Raw genomic sequence first — 24,104 nt, forward strand, 5'->3', positions numbered from 1 at the left:
ATTTCTAAAGTCCACTTAGTATGTAGCAACTTTTAAAATTTTACAAACATTGGCTTTCCATGAATTTGTACATCAAAGAATATTTTTCTTTGGTGTTTATAACAGTGAGATTGAAAAATCATGGTTTCTCTCTCATAATTATTCAGGAAAAAGAATACACAATTATGAGGAAATTTTTTGATTTATTTTATCTTCCTTCACAAATAATAAAGTTTATACAACTCTCAAAAAGAATTTCTTAGAGTTATAATTTTCTCAGTTCAATTCATATTCTTCACAAATAAATCAAGTCATGGTTGCCTCTATGCAACACCAACCAACTGAAGGGCTGGCAATGATCTTTTGAGTTGAGGGTGTGCATAAAGATAGTTCTGGCTAAAGACCCCATGCTGGCCTCATCAAATGATTTTTCTTTGTTAACCACAGCACCGTGAAAGGAATAAACCAGCAGTGCTAGAGATCTTGGTATTTCTGGAGTGCGTTAGGGCAACATCTGAAGGATTTCCAACTTGGCTAATGATGCATATTCAACTGCCAAATTTCTAATGAGGCACAACTGAAACATACACATTTTAAAAACCTTATTTCTACAATTTGGCTAATGAATTCAACTGACCACTTTACCCACTGAAGGAAAAAAGGAAATAAGGAAAATGCCAAACAAAACAAGAAAAAGCTCCCTGTGTTGATCTCAAGTAGATGCTGAAATACTTGCTTCCCACAGAGCAACTTCAGCAGCTAAGCTTCCTGTGGGAAAGCCCCTTTGGTATGCCACAGGCAACTCGCAGGACAGAAATCCTCAGGCAAGGCAGGTGAGAGAAAGGACATCAGCAATCAGAAGAACTGCAAGTCTTCTGAAGTCTGTACATGAATCTAAAGCAGCCTCAGAAACCCCGTGCCCATATACTGAATACGTGGCTAGACTGCTCAGAAATACCTAAAAGACCTAAAAATGTCACCACAGGGATGCTCACAAAACGCTTCCCTTATCTCAAAGCACCTCCACATGATTAATTCAGTTTCTCTCCGATGAAGAAGAGCCCACTCATCCTTTTATCCACTTACCCACCCATCCACCCATCCAACCACCCACCCATCCACCTATCCATCCACCCACCATCCAACTATCCATCCATCCATCCATCCATCCATCCATCCATCCATCCATCCATGCATCCACATTATGCAGTATCTCTAATATGACACCAGGGCCTATGCTAACTTCTGGGGAGCATGGAGATGAATCATGTTAGTGCCTTTCCTTGATGAGCTCCCACCCCCACTCCAGAGGGAGAGACCCAAAATGACCATCATGACAGTGCAGTGGGAGCAGTGCCCAGAGATAGGCATGCTGGGCTGCTACTAGAAAGCATCACATGGTCGCATGGGCTTCCCAGATCACCTGGCTAGAACCCAAGGATGTTGTGGCATCTACCCCAGGGCTCTCCTAGATTCCATTTCCAACATTCTCTAGAGCTGAACCAAGAATATAGAGAAGGCTGATCAATGTTGACCCTAGTCCATAAGGCATATATCTTGTAACAATAATAACTACAGTTTGTGAAGTTATCAACTATTAAGCTTCTTGTCCAAAAACAGCCAGTAAATGAGAGAAAGCCAGAGTGGAGTGGAAAGCACATGATTGCAAAGCCCGTTCTTTGTACACTGTCACCTTGCTGCCTTGTTTAGCCAATTCTCCTTGAATTCCCCTTCAGTCCTGATTACAGGGCCCATTGGATTCGTGCATTAAGTTTTTTTAAAAGTGCAAACCCTGGTTAAATCTGTTGCTCAGGAATCTCTCGTTAGTTACACACACAGAGGGTGACCAACTTGTCCTGGTTTGTCCAGGATGTTCCTGATTTTAGGATTGAAAGTCCCATGTTCTGGGAAACCACTCAGTCCTCAAGAGATTGGGATGGCTCATCACCCTATATGCACAAATCATACCACACTTCAACTCGAGTTAGGAGAGAAAGGGGAAAACAAAGCAAGACTGTGTACCCTATGCCACAATGAGTGATAAACACAACCACCACCATGCCACCCCTGCCTCCTGGAGCACCAGGCTTGATGCATACTGTGGGCCATGCAATGAAAGGCGCTCTCAACTGTTTTCAGGATTGCTTTTTTCAGTAGGATGTGAGAGCCTGCAGAAGAAGCAACTCAGATCAATTCAGCATCTTCAGAAGCTTTGCAAACAATATTGTGTTCTTCTTCACTATACTTTTGTACAGGGCAAATGAATTGGTTCAGCTGCTTGGGTTGAGCTTATGAGTGTAGGAACAGCTGAGGGTCTCACATTCAGATGCAGCCGCCCAACCTGGATGTCTTCAAAAATCACCTCTTTGGATCCACTAGAGAACAAATATTTCTGAATTATGGTTCCAGTCATAATTAAGAGTTAACTTTCTTGTGCTATATCTGCAACCCCATCCCTTCTTGAATTGTGTTTTCTTTTTAAACAAAAAATGCAAAACATTAGTATAAACAGAATTGTGGGGAGGATATTTAAAATACATAGTAGAGAAAGTACTTCTCATCAAAGTAGTTTTAAATTATCCATTTACATTTAAGAAGTAATACAAATCATTTTTATTTACTTAAAATCTTTCCCTTAAAGATGTTGGTTAGGATTGCAATTCACTAGAATAGTCCTAGTTACTGTGTACTTGAAACAAAATGAAAAACATTCCTTTGAAAAACATTCTATATTTCACACAACTTCTAATTTAGGTTAGCCTTCTGCAATATCATCAGTTAGGTTAGTGGGATTTTATTACTCTTTATTCCCATATGAACTAATATTTTAAAAATCTCTTTGAATTTAAACTTAAGCAAAAGACGAACAAAAAAGAATTCAGGCCAATGGAGCAGCTGTTACATAACATGAAGTTATACTGGCAGCTCAAGGCAGACCACCACTGTGGCTGTTTTTAGAGAGCCAGTAAGATGTGCTGATTTAAGAAAAGTGAAACAGATGTAATGACCACTTTCTTAAGCATCCATGTGTGGGTTCTACAAACTAGGACTGGAGAATTTAAATCTCCAAATCATTTGAAATGGAAATGCTTTCCACACTCCGTGCTGAAGAACATCAACAAAAGCTTAGCACAGAGACAGGAGATCTGTTTGCAGATGTCAGTTGGTACTTTTTATCATTACCCAGACTGGGGCTGGCAACCTGAAGTAGCTACCGGCAAGACTGCTAGGAAACAGAAATGAGACGGAAGAGTTTCAGACTCACCGAAACCAGCGATCATGATTTCATGAAAAAAGGCACATGGACACCATGATAAATTGGTAGGCAGCCCCAGTTCTAAGGAAAGAGTCTAACAAAGCTTGTCAGGTATTAGGAAGGCCTCATGAAATGTCCATGTAAGTATCTAAGTTTCTAATACAATTCCAAGAAATCAGTGTAACTCAGATATATTTAAAGTGACAGCATCAATACCAATTCTAGATTTCACATCATAGGGCTATACTTCCAGATAATTTCATTTTTGTGATTATACCTGTAATGAGAATAAAATGAGGGCAATGTAGTATGGTGGGGCAGGAGAAACTGGGTTAGAGTCAGGAGACCCTGACCACATACTGACTTCAACAGCTGCGGGACCGGCAGCTCCTGTAACTCCTGTGCCTCAGTCCCTGACCTGCAAGGGACATATTGCCTGTCTGTCTTTCTTACTTGTGTGTGGTGAGCAACAAATTAAATAAGGGATATGAAGGCACACTGTGACGCTCGAGCATTTTATAATTGCAAGGCCTTCTCCTAATTTCCTGAGAGGCACAATGACAGAGAGAAGCTCAAAGTGTTATGGAACAAGGTGGGGGCGGGGAGTTTGGGGCTCACTGTCTTCATGCAGTATTTCAGAGACTTCCTGAAATCGGCCTTCTCATTCCTTAATACAAAAACCTGCAGCTTGACATGTTTAAAAAAAAAAAAAAAAAAAAAAAGCTAGAAAAGAATAATCTCTTCTCTAGATGATGACAAATGTCTTTAATAAAGGACTCATCTCCCTCGGCATACAAAGTATCTGTCTTTTTCGAGCTGAAGTCACTTCATTAGGAATGAATAAAATGTGCCCAAATGGATAAACAGATTAAGAGTGCAGATTGATACAGCAACAAGTGACGTAGCAGGGTTTGCACGCTGTGTGTTCAGTGCTCAGGACGAAAGACTCTCAGGGGTAAAACACTGTTTACATAATCTTTATAAATATCTCTCCTTTTTATACTCATCATACTTTGGTGTCATTATGTACAGCCGAGTGAAAAGATGAACTCCCACTCACCTCTGAAATGCAAGAAGCGCCTTTCTCTGTAGGACCTCCTGCATCCCTCGCAAAGAAGCTAAGAAAAGGGTTCAGTTAGTCAGTGGCATGGGAGATCAGGGAGTTTTGACAAATACAAAACCCATCACAAAACCTGTGCATTCAACTGGATGAAAAGAAACAATGTCTGAGTGCCTGTGTGCCCAGTCCTGCACCAGGCCCTGGAGAAGATAGCAAACAGAGCTACCCCCGAGTGCTTGCACGCATTGGGTGTGACTGTGGAACAATGCCAAGGGGGCAGTGTGAGTTGGGTGGTCACTCTTGGTACTCCCAGGCATATGGGGGCCATTTGCAAAAGACCAGTTGGGAACTCCAGAAGGAGCATGACTGCCCTCTCAAGTGCAGGCATGTAACTCAGGGGAACGACAAGCTCCATGAGGGTGGGGTGGGAGGGATGCAAGCACCAGCAGTGTTGATTTTGACAGCCTTCAGAGTCCCTTCTGCCACTGACAAGCTGCAGTGCTGGGCCACCGACACTAGCTTGCTGCCTTGAAAGGCCAGCTTGGTTCACACTGGGCAATGGCCAGGACTTTAACACCTTCAAGTGAACACAAGGGATGAAGTAGGCAAACCCAACACTGATCATGGAAAATTAGCTCAAAAGTGTGAGGCCACCTGGCTGTGAGTCAACACTTCTCCTGTGCAGAGCACGTGAGAAACGGCCCCTTAAGCCTGGCTAGGAATGAAAAAGGTGCTTTTTACTACGGCAAGAGAAAAAGTCCTGGAGGAAACTGTTTATGGTTGGAACTGCAAGAGGCGGTTACCTAAAGCCTCCAACATGGCACCTCCCAGCCTGGCATGAGACTGAGAGCAGTGAAAGGCTGCCAGGGGGTCAATGTGGCTGGAGACCATGGCTAACGTAACTTAGAACAGCAGTGACCCAGCTAGAGAGAACCTCAAAAGGCCCCAACTGACCCATGAATGGAAGAGGAAGCCCCACAGGGTCAAGCAACTCTCTCAAAGTTGCAGGAGTAATGAGGGGTAGAGTCTGAACTAAGAATTTACATAGGTTAATATGTGGCATTAAATTTGCCCTTCACTCAAAGTCTACTATATCAAAAGCTATGTGCTGGGTATTGCCAATGTATCATGTGTATATGGAAAATTAGCAAGCAATCCATATTGAAAAGCAATTAATATGCAAAACTTTCCCAGGACCTTTGATATTTTAAAGCAGAGAAAAGAATTTGGAGAACTTTGTAAAATAAATTACAACAAAACCATAAAGAAAAAAAGGAAGTATTATAAAAGTCAGGATAGTATTTCCTCTTAAGGGAGAGAAGGGGGTTTGTGATTGGGAGGTGCACATGGAGGGCTCCCCAGGTGGCTGGCAAGGTTCTAGCTTCTGAGCAGGCTAACGGCTACAAGATATTTTGCCTTATACTAATTCAAATTCATTAAATTATCCATTTGTTTCTGAGATTTTTGTTTTGCATTTGTGTTACATTTAACAACAACATGATAAAAGAACAGTAATAGTTCAGGAAAAGTTTGTTAAACGTTCTGCAGATATCACTGAAAACTTAAGTATACAAGATTTTTTCTTAGCTAGAATCCCATCCATCAGAACTCTAAGCACATCCAAAATCACTGTTTCCAAGACCCCTAGGGGTCTTGTGAGCTGCTGCACTGCACATGTACGTATCTGCAAATTCAAATGCGCAAATGGAGAAGGGGCATTTCCTGACCAGTCAAGGAAAGCTTCCTAGAAGTGTCTGGCCAACTCTTCCACATTCCTGTGCCTAAGATCCAGCATCCCTTCACACAGGACAGCCCAGACCAAGTGGTAGGACAGGGGCAGGTGCAAGGCTGGGTGGCGGAATCATCCTGCAAAGCCCAGCGAGGTGCCCAGTGCACCACCAGCATAATGTACCTGAATATGAGGCCTGGGAGCCCTGGCACAGGGCCTCCCTCCCTGCCCTCCCATTCTCCCATGAGACCAAGCAAAGAAGACAGCAGCACCAGGGGCCCCACCGAACGGCACAGCAGAATGCCCCAGCTTCTGCACCCTCCTGAGACAGAAGGGGACTGTGGGAATCCTGCAGTGTAGACTTAGGCAGTCCAGCCCTGCAGCTCAGCAGCCCTGGGGGTGGGACGTCTCTCACCGTCAGTGGCCTGCAGACTGTACGTGAGCCCCAGAGCTAAGTAGCCTTTGGCCTTGAACTCTGACGTTTTCTCTCCCACATCAACGACAGTTTTGGCAAACTTTTCAGCCTCTTCCAACTGAAAAATGAGACAAGTTAAAAACAACAACAACCTGCAGAATTTCTAACATGAGTTCCCATAAGCATCTGCTGCCAAAATTGGATTTCTGATGAGTCACTTTGAAAATGACTCCCAAATCTCCCAATCCCACTCTGGTGGTTCTGTTTTCTTTCTTGAGCCTCTCTTAACAGTTCGCAGGAGTCCTATCTTGCTTTTTCTCTTTAAAGTTTTCCTTACTGCTTCTTTGCCTTCTTTTCCAAAGTTGCTTTCATATTTGGTGGGGGTCTATCTTTTTTATCTTTATTTTTTACTGATTGGTTCTATAATGAAGTTGTGCTAGGTATTCAGAAGCTGAACTGAATATATTTGTAAAGAATAAAGTTCTTGGAATGTTTTATGTTTGAGCCTTTCTTTTTTCCCCCCAGGATATAAAGAATCCATTTAGGCTTGGATTCTCTTTGCCATGAACTGTTATAAATTTCAAAACTCCATCCACTTATTTTACAAACCTCAACACATGTACCTTGTGCCAGCAGATTCCAATGAGAAAATGTGCACCTGTAAACTACACCCACAAGAAGACCTGGTGCACAATTCATTAGAGGCAAAAATAGTAAGATTTGTTCCTTCAAAGTATGGCAAACGTTGATGATATTGAGTTGGGTGATAAGACACTGGAGTTCATATACTCTTGAGTTTTGTGGTGTTTAGAAATTTTAATAATAAAAATGCAAGAAAAAAATATACAGAAAAGATTTATTACTCATATATATATATATATATATATTTTTTTTTTTTTTTTTTTTTTTTTTAAAAGAGGTCTGGCCGGGCGCGGGGGCTCACGCCTGGAATCCCAACACTTTGGGAGGCCGAGGCGGGCGGATCACGAGGTCAGGAAATCAAGACCATCCTGGCTAACACGGTGAAACCCTGTCTCTACTAAAAACACAAAAAATTAGCCGGGTGTGGTGGCGGGCGCCTGTAGTCCCAGCTACACGGGAGGCTGAGGCAGGAGAATGGAGTGAGCCAAGATTGCGCCACTGCACTCCAGCCCGGCCAACAGAGCGAGACTCCATCTCAAAAAAAAAAAAGAGGTCTATTTAAGGCATTTCAAGATGTATGTGTTACAGTAATAAATAAAGCCAGAGCTGGGAGGAGGGCAGTAGTCACTGCTGGGAACTGGCATGTTCCAAATGCAAAAGTTGTGTCCACTCCTCCGCCTGCCCACTCCTGGAGTGCCTGCGCCATCCCCTTGCCTGCTCACAGCCCTAAACTGTCAAAACCCACATGACCACACTACGCCTTCACAGCTGTGCGTTTCAGGTGAGAGCCTGTGCTTTCAAAACATCTTTTCTACATTTTCCCAAGCAAAATGAACTAAACTGGAACACTCTTCGCTAGGCTTACTTTTCTCCTACTGGGTGAGAATATGTGGAAAAAAACAAAGAGCAAGGACATAAGGGTGAAAAACCTGAGCTTGTAAGACGCTTTGGTCTTTTTTGAGCAAATCGTTTTTATTGCTAATGTTGACATGAAGTTAAAGAAAAGAAATTAGAACTCTATCGTATGTGGCAATTATCTATACCACCATCTCGGCAATTAGACTGAGTTTTCTATTTTCTACTCAAATGATGTATTTTTTGAGGTACTAGAATTGTTACAAATCAGGCTATTGCCAAATTCAAATTTGAACAAGAATATTTGAAGAAAAATGTGTATGTGAAAGAAGAGAAATGAAGACAGTTGAATTTAACATATGAGCTGAAATGTAGGGTGACTCCTTGCTCTTTAGAAAGTCCCAGGCTCCCAGCCTAGGCAACAGAGTGAGACCCTGTCTCCACAAAAAATACAAAAATTAGCCGGGTGCAGTGGAGCACACCTGTAGTCCCAGCTACTCAGAAGGCTGAGGTGAAAGGATGACTCGAGCCCAAAAGGTTGAGGCTGCAGTGAGCCATCATGTACTCCAGCCTGGGTGACAGAGCAAGACCCTGTCTCAAAAGCAAAAACGAAAGCAAAAACAAACCAGGCCACGTGTCTCTTCTCAGTCCCACATTGCTTGAATAAAGCAAGATGTATGGGAGTATGAATTATGGTTCTATCTTATTATCATTATTCCTGGAGCACAATCCCATAGGAAAAAACCCCTGGAGTACCCCAGAGTCCTCCGCAGTCCTTGGGTGGGGTGGATGAGGCCTGAGGAGGCCAGGGGCCCAGGCCCAGGCTCCGTGGCTCTACACGGTCTTGTATCTTGTCCTTGCGTAGCTGATGAATCACCCTTGCTTTCTCTCTGTGCCTCAACATGAAAAAAATGGGCAGGACTGGCCTGGAGTCCTCTGCAGGAGCGGGGAGGGGGGCGCCCCTACTCACCCAGTGCAGGGAGCCCATGCAGAGCTTGGCAGCGAGGAGAGGGATGGTGGCGTCGTCCGGCTTCAGGCGGATACACTCTTTCAGCACCTTCACGGCACGGGCAGACTTGGCAAGAGAAGATTATTTCTGTGAAACTCAAAGCGTTTGACAGAACCGAATACAACAGCCTTCTCAGAGGGGGTTTTGGTCAGGGTGGCCTCCTCGTGGGCTTTTCCAACTTTAAACCCAAGCAAGCGGGGGCCTGGGGCATGTGAAAACCAGAGCCTGTGGCTTCTGAGGGACTGGGGAGTATGCTGGGTTAAAAGCCAGCAGGAATGCTTCCCTGGTGCCACCTGAATTTCATCCCATACTTGTGTAGCTATTGGAAAATTAAGAAAAATGTAAAGATGGTGGAAGTTTGTTCCTATAAAAGATAAATATCCAGTTGAAGGCACAGAATACTAAATTTCTGAATTCACTTAGCTCAAATAATCTTCTATCTCAGGCTTCATTCGCTAAATTGCCCAAACAAGAAAAACAATAGCTACCACCTCTGTTGAGTGTATACACAGCAAGGAACGCACCTCTAAACACCTACGGCGTAGCATGTCATTCCCCTGATAACACACCTACGGAGTGGGTGCTGTTCTTACTCCATTCGACCGAGGAAACTGAGCTACTCATAACTTGCCTGGGTCACTCAGCTGGGAGAGCAGCACCAACCTTCCATCCTGCCGTTGGACTCCCTCAGCCCACATTTTCATTCAGTATCATGCACTGACTAATATAACACATTGCTCAAGATAACCAACAGGTTTCCCCTCCAGGAAATAGCTTAACTCTCGGTTGAGTGTAAAACATTAGCTCTAGTTTAAGCCATGCCCATGACACCTGATGAAGTCACAATGACTAGAAAGAGACAAATATTTCAGAATTTTTCTTCTCAGTGATAAATCCATCTTGGCTTCCCAGACGATTAAATCTGATTGTTCACTGAGAGTGGACCAGGATAGTTTCCCAGAGCGGCTCAAAAGACTTCCATAAAGTCTATCATTCCGTGCAATTCATTGACATTAACCTCTTTGGCCTTAATAGGATAGGCATAAAAAACTGCCCATCACAAAGGGGACTCACTTTTCCAGCAGCCATCAGGGACAGGGCAAACTGGTACCACAGGTGGAACTCCTCAAAGGCAAACTTCATGGCTCTCTCTAGGCACTGGGTGGGAAAGAAAAACAAAGCAGACATCTGAGAATCGCTGGCGCCGCAACTGCACAAGCGTGAGTTGGTGTCCATGCACGCTAAGGTAAGTCCCATCAAATCTGCTTCCCTGGAAAGCTTAAAACATAATCCTCCACCAAAGGGCTCCTACGGAGTCCCCACACAGGATAATGCACATGCCGGTGGCCAGGACAACCCACAATTGACCAAAGTTGTGACAGTCCCTGCCCTTGAGTAGCTTTGTATCTGGCACAGGAAAAGAGGCAAATACATGAACAACACAAATACAAAGCCAAACTCAGGAGTGCCCCAAGGGCGAGAAACAGGACTGTGGTGAAGTGATCCCAGGAATCAGGAATGGCATCAGGGAGAACGGAAACTGAGCTGGGCCTTCCCCAGCCCAGCCCCACTGTGAGAAACCATCAAAGACAGAAACCACAACTTCTTTATCTTCTCAGTACTGGTGCATTGCCTGCCGTGGTGAGTAATCTACAAATGGACTTCCCTCTCGGTCAGCGAGGAGCCTCTGGTCCCTGCACAGGGTGACATGATGACATTAGAGCTTTAGGAAGATCGTGGGGGACTGGGGTGAGTGGGGTGAGGAGGAAGACCTTGATGGAGGCAGGCCAGGAACAAAGTGGACAGAATGGTCCGGGGGCTTCAGAATCAAGAAATGTGTCCAAGGTCAGATCAGCAAGGACGGGTCACCCGTGGAAGCATGTGGGGACTGGGGAGGCATAGGAAGTGCCCAAAGTTTCTGGCCTGCATACCTGGGGGAAAATCCATGCCACAGAAGGCCCTTGTGTATGCACGAGTGTGAGTGAGTGAGTGAGTGTGTGTGTTTGAGAGAGGGGGAGAGAAGGGGAGGTTTTTGTGGGTTTTTTTGTTTTGTTTTGTTTTAGGAGAAAGGGAGAATGGGGAAGGAAGTTGTCATGAACGAGTTTGGCATGTGAAATGCTGAGTTCGAGGCATCATGAGGTAATTTACCAGAGACATTCTGGGACCTCAAGAGAAAGATCTAACAGAAGACAAACATTTGAGAAAAGAGCTGAAGTTACTGGAAGAGATCAGATCAGTCCAGAAGAGTATTCAGAGAGAAGGCAGCAGGGCCAGACTGCGGAAAGGGAGAGCAAAAGGATCTGGAAAGGAGGGCAAAGAAGGGAGCTGGGACAGCAGTGTCACGACACAGAGAAGGCCCCGGGAAGGGGCCAATGGGGCCAGTGGCAACAGAGGCCAAGAAACCACCCGAATCGACTGGGTGACAAGCTCTGCAATGTGGCTTTGGGGGACATGGGAGGAGAACATAGGCCATGGGGACGAATAAGCAAAGAAAAGATGGAGATGAGGCATGAAGGAGGGATGTGTGGGGTGAAGAAGGGCTCTTCATCTATGTGCTTAATTTTTCATAGAGGCAACTCAAGCCTCTCGCTACCATGAGCAGAACGAGCATGCAGAGTGAAGACCCTGGGGAGATAAATTAGGTCCCAGAAGACTAGAGGGAGCCAGGTCCCTGGAACAAATGTATTCCTGCTGAGAGGCCTTCTCTTAGGGAGGCAAGGTCCTCCAGACAAGGAGGAGAGAATGGCAGGCCCTGTTGGGCCCAGCCAGTTTTCTCTGTAAAGATGGAATGAGCTGGGTGCTAGAAGGAAAAGAAAAGAATAGTGGCAGGAGGTTTTAAAAAGAACAGAGGTGGCTGGGCGCAGTGGCTCACACCTGTAATCCCAGCACTTAGGGAGGCTGAGGCAAGAGGATCACTGGAGGCCAGGAGTTCGAGACCAGCTGAGGCAACATAGCGAGACCCCGTCTCCACAAAAAAGGTAAAAAAAATTAGCTGGGTGTGGTAGTGCACACCTGTAGTCCCAGTTACTCAAGAGGCTGAGGAGGCAGAATAGCTTGAGCCCAGGAGGCCGAGGCTGCAGCGAGCTGTGATTGCACCACTGCACTCCAGCCTGGGCAACAGAGCAAGACGACCCTGTCAAAAAGAAGAAAAGAAAAGAAAAGAAAAGAAAGGCAGAAAAAGAAAAACAACGCAAAAAATAGAAAAAGGTTTAAACAACAACAAAAGCCCCTTCCACCAAAGGGGACAGAAGGCTCACAGCAGGGTCAGCTCAGAGACTGGTGCGAGCACTCAGTGGGGCCTGCACCACTGTGTTGCCACCTTCTTTCGTGCTGCTAGGTGGCCAGTGTAGGAGCAGAGGAAAATGATGGGATGCTCAGGATTCATGGACAGTCAAGGGGGGAGGGCAGGGAGCTGGGGACCTGGAGACAAGGAGCTGCAGTGAAGGCGATAAATGGGTAAAGGTAAAGTGAGGTGGTGGGAGAGGAGAGAAAAGAATTCTAGAATTTTAAATGGCATATACAGAGGTCACACAGTAAATATGCTAGTTGGTTTACTGTGAAAAGCTGTTCTGACAAAAACATATTCTATTTAAAAGTAAAGTACTAAGCATTAATAAGCACCTAGTGCTTGGCGATGGCACAAGGTGGGCATCCGAAGACCTTCAGCAAGGTGAACGTGGGCAATGCGTTCAGCTCAGGGCTGGCTGCGGGCCTCATCCTACGCCATGAGACATTGGCAGGAGGGGCTGGGTGAGGCCTCCAGGAGAGTCCTTTAAAAGCAGGGCATTCTCTGCCAGCACCCACTTTGCCCTCAGCCCTGCCCCTTCAAAGCCGGAAGTAGGGTGGCCAGGAACACTGAGCAGAAAGTAAGTGTGTGGCCCTGATGCCATGAGGTGCTGCAGCTACTGCACCAGCCTCTCAAAGGCTTCTTGTAGGCTGAACCAAATAAACTCCGCTTTGGCTAAGCCACTGCATGCTGGTTTTGTTAATGACATCTGAATACACTCCTCACTAGTGCGGACACCAAGCGGCAGACCTGGAATCTGAACCTGAACCCAGGGCCCTCTTAGCTGCTTTGCTGTACTGAGGAAGGTGTCACTATGCCTTTAAGGCGCACCGCGGGAAGGGAGAAATGAAAGCAGCATGCTGAGATCAAGTAGGCAAGACAGGGTGGCAGGAGAGACCTAACCCAGGTCTAGGAGGAACGGGCTGGGACTAAGTGGGGGAGGGCAAGTGTGATGGAGGATGCTAAGCAGTGAAAAGCCAGCAGTGCCTAGAAACTGACTTGGGGATGGGAATGAGGGATGATAGAGGAGGAGGAGATGAGAATGATCACAGTGGCTGAAATGAGGCACCAGGAGCCAGTATGTGGAGAGATGGTAGATAATAAAAAATAAGGATCGTTCTAACAGCCCTACTCAACCAATACGTTGCAATATCACCACTAAGTACTTAAATATACTTAGTAAGTACTTAAACACTAAGTACTTAAACATTTAAATGTTTAAATGGTTTTTTGTCCTCCTTTTGCTAAGAGGAATGATAAATATCAACTGTCCTGATCAACAAAAGGAGCTCGGCAGCTGAAACAGTGTGTTCTGAATCAAAAAGCTAGATGCTATAAATAAGTGTGTACCCTTCTCTTCTTGCATGCCAAAGGCTAACAGTCTCATTAAACTCTGTGAAGCACATTCACCGGAGGTCTAATTGGTACAGAGCTGCGTTCCAGGTGCTACAGGAAAGAAAAACAGCCCCAGTCCTCATCAGGAGTAGAATCACGGGATCCTGTGGCTGGCAGATCACGTGGGAAGCATCTAGTTGAAGCCCCCAAAGGAGAGGGCACTTGTCATTCTGGCTGCCTGTTACTTCAAATCTCTTCTGATTTTGGGGGCGGGGAAAAGCAGGCACTCCCAAAAAGACAAGCAATAGAAATGTGGCACACGCGTGGCATGCAGACAGCCAATCACATGCTCCTGCCAGCCTCTGAATCTGCAGGTAGGGAGGCAGGGAAGGGCCCTCTGGAACTCGTTCCAAGTGTTCCAAGTGTTCTAAGCGCCCTGAGTGAGCTGGGGCCTCCCAAATTGGGGCAGGGCTTTTGTCTCCCTGAATCTGTTCCAGTCTCCTCTTCAGCCTCTGGTGGAACTGGTGAGCTTAGCAGTGCAGATGGATAAGTTCCTTTTCTGCTTAACAAGTCCGGTTCCGTCACCTACAGCCAAGGCCCTGACAGTACGCCCAATCAAATGCTTCAGGCTCCTCCTGTAACAATCCCTACCTTCCAGCCCCCAACAAGTTGTACAGCTAGCTGCCTGAGAACCCTTCAGAATAGGGAGTACACAACCTGAATGGCAGCTAGGAATACAGAATCAAGGTGCACAACAAATTGGGTGTGTGAATTCGGGCAAGCAATTAACCACTGTGTGCCTAGATTCCTCACTGTAAAATGGGAAATATGACAATGATTAATGTAGAGAGTTACTAAGACTTAGTTACTACATACAACGCCACAGGAAATAGCACCTCACAAACAGGCTAGCGAGTGCTAAACAAAGGTTAGCTATTATTCCTTTTAAAAAATTTTAACATTCTTATATTAGGAATGGAAATACAACAAATTGTATCATACCTATCACTTTATCCAGATTCAATGTACGAAAACTCAGATTTACAATGCATTACATCAGAAATAAATATCTTTACAAAATGTTTACAAAACTTTACGAAATGTTTCCTCATTTTAGAAAAGGATTCAATCTGAGACCCTGGAGAATAGGGCACAACTTTAGAGAACTGGACCAGAATGTGTGCTTATTCTTCATTTCTTTAACAAGTGTGGTAACACCCTGTAGCCAGGCACTATTTTAATTACTTTACAAGCATTGCCTCATTGGGTGATCCTAAGGACCCTGCAAAGTACAAGGCAGGTCTCTTTATCATCATCCATTTGCAGGTGAAGAAACTGAGGTGCAGAGGTGTTAAGGGAGTACACGGGCCTCTGAGTCGGTGGTGGAGCCAGATGGGAGGGAAGTGGTCTGGTTCCAGAGACTGAGCTCTTCACCACAACACTACTGCCTCTGAAACTTTAATTACATCGTGCCACTCACACTTCACGTATCAGGCCCACTCATGCTGCAGAAAGCAAAGGACAGCTAAATAAAAGGCCCCTAAAAAGGCCACATACTTCTTGAACTATTTCTTTTTTTTTTTTTCTGAGACGGAGTCTCGCTGTGTCGCCCAGGCTGGAGTGCAGTGGCCGGATCTCAGCTCACTGCAAGCTCTGCCTCCCGGGTTTTTACGCCATTCTCCTGCCTCAGCCTCCCGAGTAGCCGGGACTACAGGCGCCCGCCACCTCGCCCGGCTAGTTTTTTGTATTTTTTAGTAGAGACGGGGTTTCACCGTGTTAGCCAGGATGGTCTCGAACTCCTGACCTCGTGATCCGCCCGTCTCGGCCTCCCAAAGTGCTGGGATTACAGGCTTAAGCCACCGCGCCCGGCCCTTAAACTATTTCAGAGACTCAGCAATAGTTTTTTTTTTTGCTGCTAATGGGGACCCTTGCTTGAGGCTACTAAGGACGGAGTTTCCAGCTAGTAGAAGTGTCAATCAACTTTATTGATCCCATGATATCCACCAGCACCACGACAGCCAGTGGTGCCACATCTCCAGCCCATCGCAAAGTTCTCAACTAACAAAGATTACACGAGTCCTGTGTTTCCTCTACAGGTAGCATCTCTCTCAGTTCCCTCCTAGTTTGGACCTCTTTCTCATAATGATAACAACCCACCTCCCATAACAAGCCAAGAGGGTGTCCTAAAGAGAGTTAGGAAATCTGGGTCAATTACAAATTAGCCCTCCACCCCAATTCAGAAGGGTGTGAGCTCTGGCATCACAGCCGATGGTGCTGCCTGCCAGTGGGCTCTTGGCATCTTATGAGATACAGTGACGGCACGCCAGCTTTGGAAAACTGCCCAGACAGCTTCAGATGCTCCTGAAATGCTGATGCCAAGCATGCTGCCTGGATATATAACATGTCCTCCCCTATGTTTCCGTAAACATGAAGATTACATAAACCCCTAAGCAGTTCAGGTCAACCATACTTCAACTACAAAAGGAGACTCCCTGCCAAAAAAATACACCCATGGAAAAAAGAAATGTGGGTTGTCACTGGGAGCATACGCTATCCACAACCCTTGCCCCTTAGGCTGTTTGCTCATCCCAGTTCTGTTTGCCTATCCCTTTTTAAGAACCCTATCATATGTGTATGTGACAGAGTAAAAAATTGCAGTTTTAATGTTGTGGGGAGATGGAGAACATAAAATAAAAGCATTCACATTTTTTATTTTTTAAATATTTATTTATTTGCTTATTTATTTATTTTGAGACAGGGTCTTGCTCTGTCACCCAGACTGGAGTGTACTGGCACAATCTCAGCTCAGTGCAACCTCTGCCTCCTGGGTTCAAGCGATTCTCCTGCCTCAGCCTCCCGAGTAGCTGAGATTACAAGTGCCTGCCACCACGCCTGGCTAATTTTTTGTATTTTTAGTAGAGACGGGGTTTCACCATGTTGGCCAGCCTGGTCTTGAACTCCTGACCTCAGGTGATCTGCCTCCCTCAGCCTCCCAAAGTGCTGGGATTACAGGCTTGAGCCACCATACCCAGCTGCATTCACATTTTAATGATGGTTCCAGTGAAAAAGATGCATTGATGAAAATGGACTTTTCAGAAGATGGCAGGTGTTCTGTGCATGGGGGACATATAAAAGAGTGCTTTAATCACCCAAGACCAGCACACAGGGCGTGAGGACAAAAAGAGCAGTCACATGGTGAAGGCACTGGCTCTGGGGCCAGGTTGCCTATCTCAATTCATGCTCCTCCCTCCCAGCCATGGGGTTGTAATGGGGGTTAAATGCAGAAATACATGTGAAATGCTCAAAAGAGTGTCTGGCCCGCATTGAAGGCTATCGATGGGCTGGCTTTTATGAAACAAAGCAAGAGCAGATCTTCAGGGTTCTGAAGGGCGGATGAAGGGGATAATGAGAACCCCTGGGAATGAGGGTGGGCACACCAGTGGACAGCAAAGGCAGTGTGAACAGGAGTCTTTGAGTGGCGCGAGCTAGATTCTGGCCCCTTTTCCACTTCTGGAGTCCAGTGGAGGGATGGCAGGGTGGGCCTAGGAAGGGAAGTGGGGCCGGTCCAGAGCTGCAGATCCCTGAGTCACCCATGCAAAACAGCAGGTGACATCTCCAAATCACCTCCCTCACAAGAAAAGAAGATGGATTTGGCAGTGGTATTATTTCTACCAGGAAAGATAGACCCATTCGCTGTAATCACATGACTGCCACCTCTCTAATCCCAGATAACATTCATTTAATACCACGAATATTTGCTAGAACAATAATTAGACTCTAAATGGCATCCTAATCATTTAAGTGCGAGTCAAAATGTCACTTGCAAAAATGGTTCCTTTTGGTAACAAGAGCTTATGCCTTTCCAGTCCCTTTTTCTGGCTTTTCATAAATCAGCCATCTTTGAGGGGCTCCAGGAATGAGAAGCTTTTCTGGCATCAGAAAGGGATTTAGCAATTACCTCCCTAGTACATAAAGCCCAATTACACAAACAGGGTGTGCGGCAGCGACAGCTGTACAGTACCACAAGCGCAGCAAAGCCAAAGTCTATTTTTGGAATTCAAGGGTAAGATTCTGCATCCAAATCCCATTGGGGAGTGGGCAGAAATAAAATAATCAGACATGCCTCAAATTTAGCCTGAAGTGTACGTCCAAAATTCATCACTATTAAAAGACAACAAATAGCAGAGTGAACTGCCATCATTATTTACCTCATAGACAGGTTAGCCATATCCTAAAAGTTCTTATGGCATAGATCCTTCAGTTCATCAGGGAGACTTTCTCTTCCACATTGTGTATACTTCATGAGTCAGTTAATCAAATTCCTTGCGGTTGTGCAACTGATTGTTTTTAAACATGATATATACAAAATATTTCACTTCCTTAACTTTTAGCAATAAAAAACTGCAAGCTATTCAAACATTTTGGGCCATCGTCTTAGATCCACAGACTGACAGACACAGAGCAATTTGAGGCCTTTGAGATTATCTGATCCCATTCTTACTTTATGGATATGGAAACTGAGACCCAGAGAGGAGACAGGACGTCCCCAGGGCTGCACTCAGTGGCACACCTAGAGTAAGAGCCAAGGTCTCATGATCCTCGACTCCTAAACTTTTTATTGTTGTTAGACAGAGTTTTGCTCTTGTTGCCTAGGCTAGAGTGCAATGGCGTGATCTCGGCTCACTGCAACCTCTACTTCCTGGGTTCAAGTGATTCTCCTGCCTCAGCCTCCCAAGTAGCTGGGATTGCAGGCGTGCACCACCATACCTGGCTAATTTTGCATTTTTAGTGGAGACATGGTTTCACTATGTTGACTGGGCTGGTCTCAACCTCCTGACCTCAGGTGATATGCCTGCCTTGGCCTCCCAAAGTGCTCGGATAACAGGTGTGAGCCACCGCGCCGGCACTCCTAAACTAAAAATGAAAGTACAAATTAAAATGGAGTTTGAGAGGTCTATCTACAGGAGCCTGGGTCCAGGAAAAGCTTCTCAAAGGCATACTTATGGGACTCTCAGCTACAAATGAAAGTCCCCCTCCTCGCCCCAAGTTTGGAGAAAACAGACATCAAAACTTGCTCAAGTTTTCTCTCCTTATATTGGAAATAAAGCAAATGCATCCATGCCCCACCCCTTCCCATTTCTCTTTTTGCTTTAAAACAGCAATACTGCTCCAAGCAGGGAAGTCTCAGAGTTTTATTGCTTTGGCAAACACTTAAAGGATATCATTGCCTCTGGCCACGGTGAGAGGAGTAGAGTGGGTTGTTTTCAAAGGTCACAGACTTTATTATAGAATTTGAATGCTGGACGCAGTTTTCTGGCATGCTCTCCTCTCAACTCGACAAATCAAGTGGACCAAGCTTGCACATTGAGTAAGGGGTCTCCACGGTCCTGCTCAAACTATACTCCATCTGCTGCTTTGCCAGTGTAGCTGTTCCTTGCAAAATGTACTGAATTCACAAAACGGGCATTCCATTCCTCCTGTCTCCTCAATTGCCTCTCACCTTTGGTCTTTTCAGTCTCTCTTCCCCGGCTTGGGGCACCAGGTTTTAACCCTTCAACCATGGCTGCCGCTTAGCCCATGCCAGGACTAAGGGAGGAAGTAAGGAGTTGAAAGTGTGGCAGCCTGGGACACACCATGTACAAAATAGCAGCACAGTAAATGCTCGGATGAAGGCTGGACAGAGAATTGGGATCCATTCTTTTGGAGGTCCTTTAAGGAGGGAGGAGTACTGGAGGGAGGGAGGAGTACTGGAATTACCAAGACTGGAGACAATGACATAGCAGAAAGGACTGAAGCAGGGTCACTGAGCTATGGCCTGAGGGCCCAATGTGACCTACTGCTTGTTTCTAGAGTCCAAAAGTTAAGAATTGTACTTATAGCTGAACGTTCACCATCAATTTGATGAGAGGGGTTATTAACTTTAAACCCAAATTAAGCAAGATGTTATCCCCTACCCTCACAAACAACCCCATTCTTCTCATTCATGAATCTATGTTACAAACATTGTACTCATTATATTTTGAGTTTCATTGCTTAAAATTTTGTGGAAATTTGTTTTCTCTCTTGTTATACCTACATGCTATTCTTGATTTTGTCTCTTAGCCTTTGAAGCCTAAAATATTTAGTATCTGGCCCTTTAATTTGCTGACCCTTGTTCTAAAGGAACCAACCGGGGGCACTTTAGGTTGAAGGAAAAAAGACAATATGACAATTGTCTTCAAAATTTGGTGGACTCTAAAGGGAGAAGGAGTCATCCATTACCAGGGCATCTTTACTATGGAACATTCTCCCACCCTATGAAGAAAGGGGCAGATCTAGACACATGGATCTGGTACAATCTTCAGGATAGATCACCGGCTGGATAAAACATAGATTTTATGTCCTGTGGCATGCTACTTTTGCATTGAATGGGGACACGCACATATGCATAGTGGCCTATGGATTTATAGTCAGTCTTTAGGAGTATACACAAGTAACTTCCTCTTCATGTTCCCCTTGGCTCTGTTGTAACACTTCCCTTGTGCATACATTACCTGCTCAAAATAGATAATAAGACCAACCAAAAAAAAAAAAAAAATTGGTAGACTGTCAGTGAGGTGGGGCTGGACTTGCCCTATTGCTCCAAAAAGACCGAATAGATAGAAATTACAAGGAGACTCATTTTAGATCAATCCTTTCTAATAACCACAGAGGAATCGAATGATATATATTACCCATCAATTGCTGTGCTGGCTACATTATAGTCATTATCTTACTGAGCTCCCTAACAGTCTGTGATATAGGAGCTCAGAGGGGCCAGTATCTTTCTCAAAGTCTCAGAGCTAGGAAAGGGCAGAGCCAGAATTTGAACACAGATCTCCCTGATTCCAGGGCTGAATTTTTTTACTATACAGTGGGTACTTCCCTATATAAGGGTCAAGGATCATCTGCCAGAGTTATTATTTCATACAAGGGAGATTTTTAAATTAGAAAGCAGATTATTAATACCACCAATAATAATAGTAACATGCACTTTTTACAGTAACATACATTTATCTCCTTAATCCTCATAATAACATTCCAAGGTAGATCTTATTATTATCTATGTTTTCCATATAAGGGGACAGGTTCAGAGAGGTAATGGAATCTGTTCAAGTTTATATTCAGCATGTAAAGTAGCAGAACTGAGATTATAACACAGGTCTGATGTTAAACTATGAGGCATTGTTGAGATGGTAATGTCATCCAAAGTGACCTATAAATTCAATGCATCCCCATCAAAATTTCAACTTTTTTTTTTTTTTTTTTTTGCAGTAATGGAAAAGCCAATCCTCAAATTCATATGGAATTGTAAGGGATCTGGAATAGCCAAAACAAACTGGAAAAAGAACAAAGTTAAAGGACTCCATACTTCCTCATTTCAAAGCTTACTACAAAGCTACAGAAATCAAAACAGTATGGTACTACATAAAAATACATAGACAGACCAAAGACAGAATTAAGATTCCAGGAAAAAATTCACACATTTATGGCCAATTGATATTTGATAAGGGTGCCAAGTCCATTGAACAGGGCAAAGAATAGTTTTTTCAACAAATGGTGCTAGGACAACTGGATTTCCGCATGCAAAAGAATGGAGTTGGACTCCTACCTCATACCATATACAAAAAAAAACTATAAATGGACAAACAGTTCAAATATAAGAGCAAACCTGTAAAATCCTTAGAGGAAAACAAAGGAGTAAACCTTCATGAGTTTGGATTTGGCAATGGATTCTTAGTTATGACACCAAGAGCATAAGCAACAAAATTAAAAAATAGATACACTGGACTTAATCAAGATGTAAAACTTTTGCACATCAAAAGACATTTCAAGAAAGTGAAGCTGGGCATGGTATCTCATGCCTGTAATCTTAGCACTTTAGGAGGCCAAGACAGGAGGATCACTTGAGGCCAAGAGTTTGAAACCAGTCCAAGCTGGTTTCTACAATCTCTACAAAAAAAAAAAAGCAGGTGTGGTATCTCTACAAATATAGCTGACCAGAGTTTATTATGCAGACTTTAAAATAGGCAAAAGACTTGAATAGTAGTTTTACCAAAGAAGATATACAAATGGCCAATAAGCCCATAAAAAGATGCTAAACATTATTAGTTATTAGGGAAAAGAAAATCAATCCCACAATGTGATATCACATCACACCTACCAGAATGTCTACATTAATAATAATTTACAAATAACAAGTGCTAGTGAAGAAGTGGAGAAATTAGAACCCTGTGTATTGCTGGTAGGAATGTAAAATGGTACAGTCACTGTGAAAAACAGTCTGGCAGTTCCTCAAAAAGTTAAACATAGAATTATCATATGACCAAGCAATTCCACTCCTAGGTGTAAACCCAAAAGAACTGAAAAAAGGAACTCAGAAAACATGCTGTGCCCTAACGTGCAAGTGTTGATGTTGGCTGGGGACAGCAGAAGGAAGGAAAGTTCAAGTAGAGTATTCACTGCAGCATTATTCACAATAGCCAAAAGGTGGACACAATCCAGGCGTCCACTGACAGATGAAGGGATAAACAAAATGTAACACATACATGCAATGGAATATTATTCAGCCATGAAAAGGAACGAAGTTCTGATCAATGCTATCAGATATATTGTTATAACATGGCTGAATCTTGAAAACATTAGGCTAAGTGAAGCAAATCAGACATAAAAGGGCAAGTATTGCCTGATTTCTTTTATATGAGATACCCAAAATAAGCAAATTCATAAAGACAAAAATTAAATTAGAGGTTACTAGGGTATCGGAAAGGAGAGAATGAAAAGTTATTGCTTGATGGGTACAGAATTTCTGTTTGGGATGATGGAAAAATGTGCAAATAAATAGTGATGATGGTTGCACAACATTGTGAATGTAATTAAATGCAACTGAATTTTACACTTTAAAAAGGTTAATATGGCATATTAAAAAAAATTTAAACAAAGAACTAAAACAAAACCATGAGGTATGTACCTAGATACCTTGTTTCTCTGAACTATGCTACCCTAAGAGTTTAAACTCCTTCCATTCCTCCCAAGCGTGTTGGCATTTTCATTGAGGACCACGTTAAGAAAGCAATGCTTAATTTGAAAGAACGTTTTCGTGATGGTGAGAATGGAGATCCCAGGGGCCATGTCAGAGGCTGATATTCTTTGGGGCAGGGTGTCATGTAAAAATGGTGTAGATGGTCCCTATTGAGCTGACTCACAAAGCTGGACCAGAGCTGGTAACTGTCCAGGTGCTCTGTCCCAAGCTGGGCCCATCCCTTCCTCTGCTGCCCATTTCCCACTCAATGACCTTTAACCTTTGGGCCTGCCTGGGGAAGATACACTCCTTGCACATCTAGGGACCTCTAAAACCAAAGAAAAGGGGGCAGGATGAGGGTGCACACTGGTTTTGAAGCACTGGTGCATTCAGCAAGTTGTTAGGGACCACCCAGCACTAACCAAATACCCTGCCTTGATTTCTCAGAAGTCTACGGCTCCATTTGTGTCATGCCCACTGATGCCTTCTAGAAACCTTGGCACCTAGCTCAAGGCTGGGTTTCTGCAGTACAAGTGGGGCTGCATGCAATGCTGAACTTTAAACAAATGGTAGGCCTGAAAAGCAGACGTTGTTAGATGTGCAATGCTTTTCACAGTGCTCCCTGATTAAATAAGCGTTTAGGTTAGGGAGGTGTAAATGTCCTTTTGGTACAATTACTAGTCAGACAGTTCTACCCACAGAACTATGGTGTTGTTGAGATTTACCATAAACACATGAATATGAGTTCAACAGGAAAGATAAAAATACCATTCCTGTCTTTAAAGCTGCCTCGCCTATGGAGGGGGGACACACACAACCTTCTAAAAGGACCCCATAATATCCTGTCGAAATGGAGCCATTAATAGTCAAATTCAAGAAACAAACCTCCTTAGCAGCTTGGGTTCATTCTGAAAAACAGAGGAAGCAGTGCTTGTTGCTTTACTTTTAATAGCGCAGGTTGTCATGCCAACTAGTGCTGCTGTTTAAAACGAAGAGGAAAAAAAGAAGTGTTCCTTCCTACACAAACCTTTCAGCAGGGCTCACAATTAGTCTTTAAAAACACGAAAACTCACAGCACTGGAGATATGGTAAACATTGTGCTTCTATTTAAACCTGTCAGAATGAGGATATGATAAACCTTTGGCCTGGGTCTCCTTTGTACAATGCTCTTTGGCCAGCATCTGGCTGAAGAGTCCACAAGGAAAGAAAGGCACGATGATGTAGGTGCACACAAAGGCAGCCGGTCTCGAGATGGGAGAGCGGCCTTCCATCTTGAATAAGCAAAAGAGAAAGGCCGGCTTCCTTGGGAAAGAGAGGCTCTGCTCCCGCTTAGCCCTGTGAGCACAGTTATTAAAAGGCTGGGTCTGCACAATGCTGCGCGACACACCCACTGCACAAGGGTGCCAAGGACAGGAGAGAGGAACACGGGCTGGCAGTGGCAGTAGAGGCGCCCCCACCCTCTGTGGTGCCCGTGGGCCCAGGTCAGCCAAGGAGAGGA

At 44.3% G+C, this 24,104-nt stretch overlaps 1 protein-coding gene across 4 annotated transcripts in view; it reads right to left on the reverse strand.

Moving 5' to 3' along the window:
• The window catches only part of TTC7B (tetratricopeptide repeat domain 7B), a 276,351-nt gene that overhangs the window by 111,284 nt on the left and 140,963 nt on the right, over nt 1-24,104 (reverse strand). For all 4 annotated transcript variants that reach the window (XM_015144366.3, XM_028851745.2, XM_028851741.2 and 1 more), the window contains 4 exons: nt 10,020-10,103; nt 8,907-9,011; nt 6,440-6,557; nt 4,296-4,353 (listed from right to left, as the gene is read on the reverse strand). In XM_015144366.3, the coding sequence (XP_014999852.2) occupies nt 4,296-4,353; nt 6,440-6,557; nt 8,907-9,011; nt 10,020-10,103 (365 nt within the window). The remainder of the gene's footprint in view (nt 1-4,295; nt 4,354-6,439; nt 6,558-8,906; nt 9,012-10,019; nt 10,104-24,104) is intronic.

This window comes from Macaca mulatta, chromosome 7 (genome assembly GCF_049350105.2).
Source record: "Macaca mulatta isolate MMU2019108-1 chromosome 7, T2T-MMU8v2.0, whole genome shotgun sequence".
In the NCBI taxonomy this organism is placed as follows: domain Eukaryota; kingdom Metazoa; phylum Chordata; class Mammalia; order Primates; family Cercopithecidae; genus Macaca; species Macaca mulatta.